Source organism: Hylobates moloch, unplaced genomic scaffold (genome assembly GCF_009828535.3).
Source record: "Hylobates moloch isolate HMO894 unplaced genomic scaffold, HMol_V3 SCAFFOLD_59, whole genome shotgun sequence".
Lineage (NCBI taxonomy): Eukaryota > Metazoa > Chordata > Mammalia > Primates > Hylobatidae > Hylobates > Hylobates moloch.
In genome coordinates this window covers 131,109-145,220 of record NW_026652334.1, presented here as the reverse complement: position 1 = coordinate 145,220, position 14,112 = coordinate 131,109, and the positions used below count along the sequence as shown (strand labels likewise).

The following is a 14,112-nucleotide window of genomic DNA, read 5'->3' as shown; positions in this document are numbered from 1 at the left end:
GACGGCCGGAGACGGGGATACCCAGGCCACAGCTACACATCCCTCCTCATGAGACTCACTGAGGATCACTGCTGTCCATCCACAGAGATTGCCATGACTTGACATCAGATAACCTAAAATTCAAAATGTTACCTTGACTAAGGGCCTTCTGACCTCATCAGACCACGCCAATGCTTTGGGTTACTTTCAAAAATCAAAGGCTGTCTGCCAAAGATCCAGATCAGACACTACTTTGGAGAGAGCCCCTACTTAGGGTCCTCAGTATCTAACACAGAGTATCTAACACTCCACCCACACTTACTGAATAAACAATGTCCATTTAAAAACAAAACAATGCGGAACATTACACGCTGTGGCTCTTTAGAGATTTCTGGCTTTCTCACCCCCACTTGCAATGCCTTTTCCTCCAAAAACAATGAATACCTAAACACAGACCCTTCTAATGCCACCTTGTCTCCCAGCTGTTGGCTCTACAGACAGGATACCTGGGTTTCTGGACCAGCCAAGCAACTGTTCCTACAGGGACAACCAGATGATGACAACCAGAAGAAGGTTTTTTAAACTCAAGGAATCTATAAATATTCGCTCATCCTAATCTTCTACTGTCCTTTAGTTTTTCTTCTGTTACAATATCCTCCCAACTTTCAAAGTTCTAAGCTTTACCCTACCCAGATGACCATGTCATCCTCCTTAACCAGCACCATAGCCTTGTCATACTCCCCTCCCACCCAACCGATGTCCATACATGCACAGGTGGGGTCTGCAAAGCCAGCTGAGGATGACAGACGATTCTGGCTAAGTGCCCAGGTGGTAGCCACTCCCAAGCAAGCCTACGGAAGGGCGGCCAGGATACTCACACACTGCTGTCCGTCATGGACATGGAATCATCCGTCAGCGCATCGCTGGATATCTCACTGTCGTTGGCGCTGGTGGCTGGCGCAAAGACATAGCCAGAACCTACATGATAAGGATTAACAGGATCGCTCCTCTTGAAGGACCTATGGGCAAAGCACAAAAGTGGTTCAGTCACTGACCCTCACCAGAAACCCAGGTCATCAGGTGACCCCAGGACAACCCAGCGCACCATCCCACAATGTGCTCAACGCCAACCTGCTGCCCAGGTCCAGTTGCTCACCTGGGCAGAAAGCAGGGGCCACAAAAGGGAGGCCTCCTGAGCCACCGGCTCACCCTGGGGAAAGCAAGCTGGTTCCTCTGCCCCCAGTGGTGGGTCTGCCAGGGCAGAGGGTATTCCAGAGGCAGCCCAGGGGATCCTGTGAAGCTCTAAATGCACTTAGAGGAAGGAACTGGACTCTGCTTTAGGAGAGGAGGCCATGGAATAGAAGAGGGGAACGAGTCAGTGAAGATGAAATATCTTTCTCCGCTCCACCTCCCTATCCAATCCTGCACCAAAGAATACAATTTCAGGGCCCCAAGACATCTTAAGTATCCAGACTCCTTGTCTGGGGTCTGTTAGCCCAGTCCAGAGATGCCAACAGCTAGAGGTATGTGGCCTTCTCACTTTGACCCTGGGCCCACAGTGAGCTGGACAGATGGGACAGAAAAGTTCAAGACAACGTTCAGGACTCCAATCCCACCTGTGAGCTCTGCCATGAGCCGTTGCCATGCCCCTTCCCCCACCCCCAGCTTCCTCTCCCCAGGGCTGGCTAGTGCAGCAGGATTGAAATGAGCAACACAGCTGTTTCAAAGGAAGGCCCAGGCCCCTCCTCCGGTGTCTCCAGTCCTTTTGTTTCAATGGCCTCTGGCTCCTCATTTCACCCTCTTGATCTCCTTCCAGAACTACCAGTGTGCACATCTCCTGCTGGGCCGCATTCCTCTTGTGTCACCAGTGAGGGGCTTAAGTAGGGGGAAGGGGCAGATAGGTCGGCAGGCTGCAGGCAGGGACCACGCTAAGGCCTGAAGTCGCAGGAGGCCTGTTTACAAAGACCCTGGCATCCTCCACGGGTCCCACCAAGTCTACGCCAGCAGCAAAGAAATCAAGTGAGGGAGAAAAGAAAGGCTCAGAAAGAGAATAGATTCTATTAGTCCACAGCAGCTGGTCTGTAAAGATGGCCGTGGGGTTGGCAAATGAAAAGGACCCAGAAAGGTGACAGTCAGCTGCCTGCACATGTTCACCAAGCTCCTACTCACTTGCTGCGTGCTGAACTCTGGTCTCCCGGCACCCATGGCCTGGTGGGGGCATGTCACCATACTGTAGGGGTGTCATGAGGGAGGTACACTCAGTGTTATCACAGGCCCACGAGGAGGGGAGAAGGAGCACTGGACTGTGCCCATTCTACAGATGAGGCCCTTGGAGTCCAGAATTCCAGCAGCCTGCCCAGATCACACAGCTGGAACTGGTGGGCATGGATTGAGTCACGTGGCTCTCAATCAGACTGCCTCCCAATACAAAGACTAGACTCAACATGTTTCCAAGTTCTCATAGAATAAAAAGGGAAGGATGACTTAGTATAGGTAACCCAGATGACGGATAGAACATTTCTAGGAGGGACGGTTGGGGACGGCTCCCTGGGACAGATGGGACTGATGGGACTAATGGGGACTCCCTGGAACAGATGGGACTCATGGATGAGCAGGAATTTGAGGAGATGACACCCAGGACTGGGTAAAGGGAAAGGTAGTGAAAAGCTCTCCCTAGACTAGGGAGAGAGAGGGGTCTAATTAGCCAGGCTAAGAAGGCCTGGCAAAGGACATAGGTCTTCAGTGCAAGGTCAGAGTCCTGTCTTAACTGGATGGGGAGGGGCCAGGAGGCCAGGGGACAGCAGGGGTGCCAGGGGACCGGCAGGGAGAAAGCATTCCCATCAGCACATAGGACCCGAGGTCTGTCACCAGGCTGGACGGAAAGGAGGGGTAGGTACAGGCAGGGAGCCCTGGGGGAAGCCACCGCCACAATTTGGTGTGAGGGTCTGTCTCAACAGGGGATGGTGGGATGGAAAAGAAGGTGGGAGAGGCAGTCTCTGCCTTTAAGGAGTTCGCGCTTGTTGGAGTCACCAAACAAACACAAAAAGTTACAGGGCCATAAACTTTTTAAGCCAGAAGGGACCCCTGTAATCATCACAACCACTGAAGGAGGTAACTTAGCACCACGTGGGCCAAAGGCCTTGTCAGACTTGGCCAGGGGAGCTGGACCACAGCTGTGCCCTTGATCTTGTCAGACTGCATCAAGTCAGATCTTAGAGATATGCTGTAGGCATAGAACTGACCAGAAGGTGCAGACCAGGAGCGCTGCACGTGAACCCCTCAACACTTTTGACCAAGTGACTTGTGACTGTCACTTGGACACTCTGACCCTGTTCTCATATCTGTACAGGGCAGAAAGTCTCACGACCTCCTGGGATTTTTTGGTGAAGATTAAATGAGAATGGTAAGATCTTGCAGGCCTTCCTCCTGGTCCGTGTGTCCTCAATCCGGAATTCCCCAACACCAAGGGCAGAGAGGAGTGGTGAGAGTAAAAAGAACAGTTCATTCTTCTGGAGAAGAGAAGGTTGATTCAGTGAAAAACGCCTCGTAGTTGAGAAGGGGGACTCTCTGTTCAGCATCCCCACTAAAGGAAGAACAAGGGGAAATGGGCTTCAAAAGTTAGAAAGAAAAAAATACTTCTAAATGGTCAGAGGAAATCCATAAAGTAGGTGGGGACAGGCTGTGAAATCACCCAAGTCTTTAAAACAGGCCAAAGTGCCCAGCCATCTGGGTGCGTAAGTGAGGCGTGGATACTGCCTTGAAGCAGGATGCACAGGATGACTTCCTTGGGGCCTTTTCCTGTTGTTAGGAATCCAGTGATGAGGCCATTCTGTAAACTCTCAGTAGGGACCAGAAGTCAGAGGCTGGGCACTGCTGCCGGCTTGGCTGCAGTGCTCGCTGCTGGGCTGAGTCACAACCCCTCCAGACGTGGGCACCCACCTGAAGAGCAGGCAGTTGGATCATGGCCTCTGCACCAAGTTCTGGGGTCCTCCAAATGAACCAACAAAGGCACAGTAATTTGGGGGAAATCACAGGAAAATTCCAAGAAAAAACCAAGTGCCAACAAAAGCAGAGAGCTCTAGCCAGGCACGGTGGCCCACACCTGTAATCCCAGCACTTTGGGAGGCCGAGATGGGTGGATCACCTGAGGTCGGGAGTTCGAGACCAGCCTGACCAACATGGAGAAACCCCATCTCTACTAAAAATACAAAATTAGCCGGGCGTGGTGGCGCATGCTTGTAATCCCAGCTACTCGGGAGGCTGAGGCAGGAGAATCGCTTGAACCCGGGAGGCAGAGGTTGTGGTGAGCAGAGATCACACCGTTGCACGCTAGCCTGGGCAACAAGAGTGAAACTCCATCTCAAAAACAAAAACAAAAAAACCAGAGAGCTCCTATTTTCTCAACTACCCTAATTTCCTTCATCATCTTTATCATGATTTATAATGACTGGGCACTGGTGTTTCCATGTTGAACACCTGTCCTGTGAAACCAGACTGTAAGCTCCATGAGGGACAGCCCTGTCCTCACACGAATCTCCAATGCTGAAAGTAGTGAGTGGCACGTGGCAGGGACTCAAAACCTTGTTGACTCTCCTTAAAGGACCTAAGACCATCAGATGGGTCGCTGGAAAAGTTTTTTAGTTTAACAGGCATGGTGCAACACCAAAAAAGCCAAAACAGCCTTAAATAGCATTCAAACACTCTTTCTTCCATGCCTTCGGTTCTGCTATCTTGGTGGTATTAACACATCAACCATGTCTCCAGTGTAAGAGCTATACTTCAGCCTCTGTGGGGAGAAAATGACTCAACAGAAAATTCCTTCCTCCCAGCAAAAAAGACACCTAACTCAAACCCTATGTGTGCTCACACAGCTTTGCACTCGTTGTTTAACACATGGATCCCAAAATAAACTTGTCTCCCTTCACTTCCAAAATAGAGGACTACTGTGTGACCAGTAATTAAAAATGGAATATACTGCTCTTAACTCAGTTGACTGCAATAAAGTACTTGGATTTTCCTACAATCATAACAAGACGGGGCAGAGAAAGGAGGCAGGGTTGTGGGGAGAGGCAGAGACTCAGTATTTCAGAACCCAGACCTTTGTCAAAAGTGCCACATAATTTTAAGAAAACGGAGTGGGGCTGTTTTCTTGTGATTACTTTAAAAAAAAAGGGGGGGGGGGGGAGAAACTCAAACCATGCTACAGTAATTGTACCCAGATGCTTCATTTCTTCAGGACTGTTGTGCTTCCAGTTGCTGCAAGGATTTTAAATTCCTACACAGAGTAGAGGCCTATGCCGCAGCTTTTGCATCGGCCTCACATCCACAGACCTGGTTTGCAACCTCAGTAAGCAAAGGGTTTTCAGCCTGCAGGTGGCAGAGACCCCCGGAACCTTCAGGGAAAGGAGGTGCTGGCTGCTTTCTGTTTTCCCCTGTCCTGTTCTTATCTCCCCTTAATGAGATGCTGTGGCCCTGCCCCTCCCCATATACCAGAGGGGAGCCTCCACACAGGGAGCACAGAAGTGACCTGACAGAACTGACCATAAGGGGTCCTCCTCCTTCTCCTCCTCCTCCTCTTCCTCCTCCCTCCTCACGTTCCCTTCTCAAAACAATGCAACTTCAAAAGTATGTGCTTCTAAGTCTGTGCGTCCAGGGCTTTCCAAGAGCCCTCTGAAAATGTACTCACAAGGTCACTGCCCAAAAGGCAATACCCTCTTCAACAAGCATTTTCTAAAGCAAGATCAAGGGACACTTGGCAAGGGGCCAGGACTCCAGCAGCACCGGGCAAAGGGGCCTTTTGAAAACAGGCAAACTTTTACAAGTGGATCTTAGCAAACTGCCCTCACCAGAGCTTCCATCCTCTAATTGTGGACTACTGCTTCCAGCATATCTTTCCTATGGCATCATTTTCTTTGATAATTGAAGCCAAGCTTGATTCCAATGGCTCCGCACAAAAACGGGCCTCATCAGCGAGTTCTTTCAGAGAACTGGAAGCAGCACTCAGAGCCAGCAGAGGGCCATCTGCTGGGCCCGACTTCTTTTAAGGGAGGCCAGAGCAGAGGGCCCAATGGGAGGCAGATGAGCCCCACCTTGGGCAGGACACACAAGGGCCCGTGCAGAAAGGCGAGGACATAGGGAGGGCTCTGTGCACCCAGCACCATATTCTCCTCCCCAGAATAAATGCTGGGCCCAGTGCCTAATCCCACAACCCCCCTTCGCACACACCTCGACACTGCGCGTGTGTGTGTCTGTGTGCCGACACTGTGCGTGTGTGTGTCTGTGTGCCAGGGATTTTACACGTGCTCCTACCAACAAGTTGCTTTTGCTCTAGGTTATTTATAGCCAACGTCAAAAGCCCAGGCATCCCCCTCAACCACTCAGACCAGAGTCCTGCCCTCTGAGGATAATTCCTGCTCTTCCGCCCCAACTATTTATATTAAACCTGACACCATATCAGTAAGGACACAAACAAGTCGTTAAAAACGAGGCTCCTTTGAGTGCCCGAGGTAAACACAGGGCTTGCAAGCCTGGTCAGTGCCCCAGGCATCCGGCTGCCAAGACCGCTCCTCAGCAGCTGATGAAGAAAGACCCTCCTCAGCAGGACTGACGTTTCTGTTTCATTCATTTTACTAACTTATTAAGCCCATCCCAGATGTCAGGTACTCTGCAGAATGAGTGAGTGTGCGGGGGAGGGAAGGGAGGAACTTAAACCTTAGATGGGATCTCTACATTCCAAGAACTAGCTGGAAAAACAGACTTCAGTTCAACAAGAAAGTTGAGGCATGGGGGACAGGGGGCCACTCTAAAACCTTACAATGGAAAATGGGCTAGGCCAAGAGTCACCCTTTAAAAGTGACATCTCAACCTGGTTGCCCTATTTACATCATCATTACTAATTATACTGATTATAACACTTTGCGGCTGTTCAAAACGTTTCTCTCTACAAAAGGCTTTCATGTTTATTATTTTGGTCCTAATAACGATCCTATGACACAGACAGAAGGAATGGTGCCCACCCATTTTACAGATGGGCACATGCAGTTCAGAAAGGCTTCAACACCCAGGTAGTAAGTGGTGGACCGGGCTGGAATGCAAGCCTTTGAATAAGGAGTCAGCAGACCTTTCCATATACTGTGCACACACTCGAATATCTTACACGTTAAAATGATGTTAGATCATCTGGCTATGTCTTAAATTCTCTTTAAATACGCCCAGTTAAGACATATGAGCTTCAGAGAGTCCTTTAGAATGCTTCGTCTCAACCCAACAGTGGGAGAAGGCACACATGAATCTAGTATGGAAACTCTCAGGTCAATGACAAGCTGTCACCTCTTTATCAATGATGTCCACAGTTCACAGCCAAGAAGGCAGCCCTGGAAAACAGGAGCTTCTGTCCCTGCCTTCTGGATCACAAAGGCTTCATGAGTTGAATCCTGGTAATATCCCAGATGAGGCAAGCCCAGGCTGGGTCTCGACTGCCCACCCACAAAGGGGAGGGTTCACAGCAGAGTCCTGCCTCGGGAGGGCATCCAAAACCACACACTGTGCTATTTACGAAGGTGACACTCCGGTCCCGACAGTGGGAGACACAGAAGCCCCAGTCAGGAGGCCCCTGGAGAAGCAGCCTTTACCATGACCCTTAAGTAGTCTCAGCTCTGGCTGCCAGGCTAGAGGGCAAGGAGGCCAGCGCCAGAGGCTTACCCAAATGGTCTCACAATGGGGTGGGCAGGCGTAGCAGGTGCCCAGCGACTGACCTACTGCAGAGGCCAGACCCAAGATCTTCCTCCCAGACAACCTGACTCCATAAGCATAAAGACGCTGAAACACCTCCCTGGAACCTGAGCTTCCTTGCAAAAGTCAACCTGGTTCCACTTAGGTGTAGACCAGATGTCTGAGTAAAACTGGTTCCCAAGCCACAAGCGCGCCCCCTGGTGGTTGGAGAACAAGCCCTTCCCCACCTCGCCAACAATCAACTCTCTCGGCCGCCCCCTAAAATCATGGCCCGCTAGGCTAAGACCTGGCCACCCCGAGAGGCTCAAGATCAACCATCTGGTGCCCACCTCTCTTCCTGCTGCTGGGCACTGGAGACCACACCCTACAGAGAAAGGGAAATCCAGAGGCAGCTATCAGATCGCATCCTGGGCCCCTAACACACAGAGAGATCCACACAGAGGGCAAGATAAACCATTCTGAGAGCAGTCAAGCGCAGCCCCATCCCCTGCCTGTCATAAACCACACCCCAGAATTAAGAGGCTCATTTCTCGTTTCGGATATTTGGAAGTCGGGAGGAGGGGAGAAAACAGAAAAACTCATTCTAACAAGAGGTCTGAAGTCGCCTCCAAAGGTCAAGAATCTTAAGACTTGGCCATTCTGCAAAGAACTATTTGTCTTTGAAGCCTCAAAGAGAAAGTACTCCAGGGCCCCAGTACTCCCGGGCCAAAATCTCTTCTCCATCAGCACTAACAAAATAATCAACTGAAGTCTGACCCTCGGACTCATGAGCATTTAAAACCTGGATTAATATGCCAGCAGGCTCTAAAGTTAAGGGTCCTTCATTCGGGAAAGTCACAGGACCTTCCCTAGTTAGAGGCCTTTCTTGCTGGGTAAATATCTAATTCTACAAAGGGAACCACAAGCTCCAAGTCAACTGCTGGCTCTTATCTTAAACAGAAAAGTTAAAAAAAAAAAAAATCCCACTTACCCCTCAATGGGTGCACATATTATTTCCTGTGCCTCCACCACAACCCAGCTGCCTCCCTAGCCACATTAATTCCACCCTCTACTGATTAGTGGTGAAATGACCCCTTCCAAAACCGGCGCTTAGTGGATCTGATGACTCAGAGGCATCAAAAGCTGCTGTCCTCTCTCTCTCTCAACCTCTTCTGAGACACTAGCCCGGGATAATAAGTAACCCACATTAGTGAATACTGCTTGCCACTGTTTGATGTCAGCATTGGAAGACTGCAGGTATTTACTGTATGTGCATCACTTTCCCCCTCTTTCAACAACAAAAAGCAAGATCAAAAAGGGTTCATGGCCAGTAGTCCTAACTCTCAACAGACCTGTCAGTCTCTGCAGCACACCCATCCATCCATCCATCCACCATACTTAAAACATCTGCAAAGTCCACAGCATCAGCCCACCCGCCCCTGTCCAAGTCTTACCTGTATCCACTGTCAACAGTTTCCGTGGACCTCACACTCGCTGTCGCCCTCAGAGTTTTGCTGGACAAGCCAACCACAGTTGGCGAAAGTTTGCACTTGAAGTCGGCACAAGTCCACTCCTCTTCTTCGTTCAAGGTGGGGAGATAGCCACACACGACCTTTAGGCTCCCGAGTCCCCCATTACTCATGTAAGCTGTGTTTTCTCCCCCACTCCTCACATATTCGAGGTATATATCAGAAGTCAAAAACATCTGGTAGGCATTTTCCTCCATCACCGACTGGATCTCGGTCTGCGCCTGGTCAAACATGATGGAATCAATCTGCTGCTTCTTGATGCCATCTCTTATGTAGGTCTTGGTGGCAGGCTTCAGCTGCTTGGAGACAATGCTGTTGTTCTCGATGTACCTTTTGTAGATCGCTTTGGCTACTCGTAAAGTTTTGGTATCCTTCAGGTTCATCTGCCTGAATCCATTGCAGGCAAACCAGAAGTCTAAGGTATCCACGCATTTCTCCCTCTCCAGGAAAGTTCGGAACAGGTAAGCACCGTCTTGATCGCCCAACAAGGAGTGTAAGGACTTGGTCCACCGACTCAGAGGGGAATCCGGAGATGCCCGCCCCTCCGGCTCCCCCAACCCATCTTCGTTCCGCCTGGTGTTGGAAGAGACAGGCATGGGTTTGGTGACCTGGCCCTTGCCCACCCCTGGCTGACACGGTGGGGTCTCCCCTTCTTCCCCTGGCACTGGGGGCCGCGGGGCATCCTCACGGAAGCTGCTGCTGGGGTCCGGGAGGCGAGTCACCAACATAGCGCTACTCATGGTGAGGGAGCTCTTCCCACTGAGTTTGGGAATTTTTCTTCTTCCAGTTCCTCTCAGCAATCGGCGTGGTCTCTCTGTCTCTCTCAAGTCAGCAGGGGCTCATCTGAACCTCCTCTCTGGAAAGAAAGGAAGGGGGAAGGTGGGGAGAGAGAAAAGGGTATTGATCTAATCAAAACCAGATCTACCCAACATCAAAGCAAGAAAGTAAACAGGCTTTTCAACTCCTCAAATTCAAATCAAGCAACCCAGCTATCTGCGAGGTGCTCATCTAAAGTATCAGGCGCTGCTTTTCAAAGGCGAAATCTGAGCTCCCTGCACACTTTTCGGGGTTGGGGGTGGGAGGGAGCTGTTGGGGAAGAGGCGGGGAAGGTGACAGGAAGGCCAGAGCTGGGGATGGCAGGGGGACACCGGAGGTGTAAGACACAACCTTCCAAAAACCCACTCGGCCAGGGCGCACGCAGGGCAGCTCAGCCCGCGCCTCGCCTCCCCTCCCTTCCCCTCCCCCGATACCATCAACTCCAAAAAGGCGCACTCCCAGCCGCTAGGCTGTGTGCAGGTGAAACCAATTTCGGTATATTTCCCCACTCGGCTCTGCACAGATAACTCGCGCTCCAAACATACCCTTCCCCGGCATCTGGTTCCCATTCTCCCCACCCACCCCCTCCCTCTGCGCTCCCTCTTCCCACTCCTTAAAAATTCAGAAGATCCTGGCCCAAGAGAAGCCCGCCCAGCATAGGCGGATTGGGCTCCCGGACTCCCAGATTCAGCACGCAAACGCCCCCTCCCCAACTCAGATTTGAGTGTTCGCTGCGCGCCCCTTACCCCCGCCAAGAATCCAGCTCAGTCAACACCTCTGTCTTCCCTGACCTCCCCCAAACCAGAAACCAACTCACTCAGTGGAGACTTTGATCTTCAAACTTTGAGTGAGAGCTGAGAAGCCTCGGAACCGTCGCCTCCGTGCCCCCAACCCACCTCCCGGAGCCGCGAAACCTACAAAACTGGATCACCAACCGTCTCACGCCACTACTGCCTGTGCCAAGAATCCCAAACTCTACTGATTTCAAGCCTGTCTTTTTTCCAGAGAAAAAAGTCTTATCTAACCAATAAACAAGCTGCTTTCCCTAGCACGGAAAGGATCAAACTAAGAAGGGTAGGGGCGGACTGGGGAACGGGGTGCAACCCCGGGCGAGAAGCTAGGGACCCCGGATCTGGGATGGGTGCACGCTAACCCCGACCAGAGCCTCGAGCCGCGGCACTGGGCGGCGCGGCCCATGGAGAAGTGGGGCTGCCGTTAGCACCGCGCTACCCGGGCGGTGGGAGGTGGAGCGGCCCCGTTACCTGGAAGACGAAGGCCGCCGAGACCGGGCTCTCATGTCCTCCGAGCCCCTCCGGCCCGGTCCCCCGGCCCAAATGCAACCGAAAGCCTCCAGAGCCCCGGCAGGCACACCTCGAGGCCGGAGCCCCGGGACGCGCCAGCAGCGCCCCAAGCCCGGGCGGGGGGTCGGTCCCCGGCGCCGCCGCTTGCAGAGGCGCCCGCAGAAAAAGCACAGAAAGCAGCAGCCTAGTCCAGAAATGGCGACGCGCGGAGTCTCTGCCTCTCCGCAAAAGGGGCCGGGGCGGCCACGGGCGCGGGGCCCGGGCCGGGAGGAGGGACGCGAGGGACGCGGGCGCCCCGGACTTGGGCCGGTCCTGCGCGCAGACTGAGCCTCTGCCAGCGCTGTGGGCCCCTTAGCGCGGACCCGCGGCAGGGAGGGGAGAAGGGGAGGGGGGAGAGAAGTAGGAGGAGAGGATGGGGCGGAGGAGAGGCGGGGGGCGGGGGAGGGCAAGCGGGGGGCGCCGCTACCCTTTCATCCCACCTCCCAAAGGCACTCCCGCGCGCACTCACACCCCAACTCACATCCATAACCGCGACAGCGACGCGACCCCCGGGGGGTATCTGCCCCTTCTCCGCCCCCGCCACTGCCGCCACTCGGAGAAGTCTCCTCTCCGGGCCCCCCGCCAACCCGGTCCCCGCGCTGGGGAGGGGGCTCCGGCGCAGGGCGCGCAGGGCTGCCCGGCCAAGCCCCCCCGGAACGCTGGGCGCCAGGCCCGCCGCTCCCCTCCGCGCCGGCCCCTAGCGCGCCCCGAAATAGCCCGCCTGCCAACTTCAAAGGGCCGCCCCGCACATCAAAGCGCGCGGGCCGCCCGGCCGCCTCGGCCTCGGCACTCACCATTGATCCCCGCGCGCGCTCCGCGGCGAGACCTCGCAGGCGCCCCTGGCAGGGGCCCGGCCCCGGCCCCCGGCTCGGCTCGCAGCGGCAGCCCCGGGCCCCCCCGGGCCGGCCGCGGCGTCGGGGAACATGGGGAGTCGCGCGGCGGGGGAGGGGGTGCGGGAAACAACAATCCCGGGATCAGAGCTATAGCCACCGGCCGGGGAGGGGGAACGGCACGCCCCGCCGCCCCTTTTATGCAAAAGATCCGAGCGGGCCTCCGCCCCCGCCGCGGCCGCCCCCGGCCCCTGCGGCCCCCGCCCGGCCCGGCTTTCAACGCAGGTCCTGTTTCCAGCAGTCACTCGGCGCACCAAATGTCCTCCGGGCGCTTCCAACAAAAACTGCGCTGTGGATTTAACTGTGCACTTCAAAGGCGCGAGCCGAGCGCACGGTCCTGAAAGGGAGGTACGCGCCGGCCGCGCCCCGGGAAGCCCCCCGTAGCCCAGCCGCCGCTCCGCAGGGCCGCCCCGCCCGTGTCCCCCTCCAGGCCCGGCCTCCGCCTGGCCGGGCCCCCTCCCGCCCCCTGCGCCCACGCCGCGGCTCGGTGCGACCTCGCCCCCTGTCCGAGGGGGGCTTTCTTTGAAGCGGCTCCGCTGGGGCCGAGCCTCCACCCCCACCTTTTACAGCAGGGCCTTCGGCGCGCGCCTCGGCCGCCGGGCGGCCCCGAAATCCATCGCTCTGAGGGGTTATTTTTATTTCCCGGCTCTCGAGCTGTTACTGAGTTGCCAGGACCTTATCAAAGCGCAGCCGGCTCCAGCCGACTCCCCCGGGCCAGGCTCGCGGAGCCAGTGATCCCGCCGCGCCAATCACAGCCGCGCTCGGCCGGCCCGTGCCGCCCGCCTTAAAGGAACAGCGCCCCGGCGCCCGCCCCGCCCCGCCCCGGCCCGCCCCCGCCGCACGCTTCGCTCCCGCGTTAACCCTTCCCCGGCCTCTCCGCCGCCCCCTGCCAGCCCCCCGCGGCCCCGAGGGCGTTCTCAGCCGGAGTTCTGATTTCTTCTTTCAAGTTCTCCGGCCTCTTTGCTCCCGCCTCCTCCCCCTGCCTGCCCTCGCTCTCCCAGGCTCTGGAATGCAACAGTTTCTTGTAGCATTATGGCCATCGCAAGAACTGCAAGCAAGCAAATTTTTTTTTTTCTATCATCAAACGCTTTTCTACCTCTATTCAAGTTTCCCTGGGAATTTGGACTTGGAGGACTTTATAAAGGGAGTTCCGGCCCTGGGGTTGGCTGGCCCGCTGTCATAGGGCGGACTCGGGCCCAGCCGCTGGAGGCGTGTGCGTGCCTGTGCGCGCTTGTGCACGTGCATCTGAGTTCGGGTAAATATAGGACTGCAGTTGGTGGATGAATTGCGTTTGTGCATGTGTGAAAGTGGAGTGTGAATCCGCCAGTATAGGCCTGAGTGCTAACACCAGTTAGGAGGTATACCTCAGTGGCCTGAAGACCTAGGTCCAGCTTCCTAACCTGCTGGGCATAAGACCCTCATAGCGGCACACATTGGCCATCTCTCCCAAACAACTGCATACCCGTTACTCTTCCAAAGTCCCCCTCTTCTGCCATATGTTACATATTAAACCGATATGGAATATCTTTTTTCCCCGCTCCAAACGACAAGGCATGCATGCCGTTTTAATGTATCGAAAACTCCTCACCCCATTGTCACCTTTGAATTTCTCCCACATTTCCCCAAAAACGTTTGTTTATAAGGCACACACAACCTTCCCTTCTCCCTTAAAATGAGAAAATATGTCACAAACCCAGAGCATTATGTATTTATTCTTCTGCTGCTATAGAATGATTCCTTATGTTATGAGCGAATAATTAACTTTTCTTCCTTTTAAAAAACATAAAGGGCCAGGCACGGTGGCTCACGCCTGTAATCCCAGCATTTTGGGAGGCCCATGCTGGAGGA

General features: G+C 54.3%; 1 protein-coding gene across 4 annotated transcripts in view; it reads right to left on the bottom strand.

Annotated features, from left to right (window-relative positions):
* The window catches only part of LOC116463760 (axin-2), a 113,067-nt gene that overhangs the window by 20,052 nt on the left and 78,903 nt on the right, over window positions 1-14,112 (bottom strand). For 3 of the 4 annotated variants that reach the window (XM_058434839.1, XM_058434838.1, XM_058434840.1), the window contains 2 exons: window positions 9,144-10,074; window positions 858-998 (listed from right to left, as the gene is read on the bottom strand). In XM_058434839.1, coding sequence (XP_058290822.1) covers window positions 858-998; window positions 9,144-9,958 — 956 coding nt within the window. In that variant the 5' untranslated portion in view covers window positions 9,959-10,074. Of the gene's footprint in view, window positions 1-857; window positions 999-9,143; window positions 10,075-12,168; window positions 12,510-14,112 lie in introns of those variants that run through there. The other variant, XM_032147012.2, reaches the window with a different exon arrangement.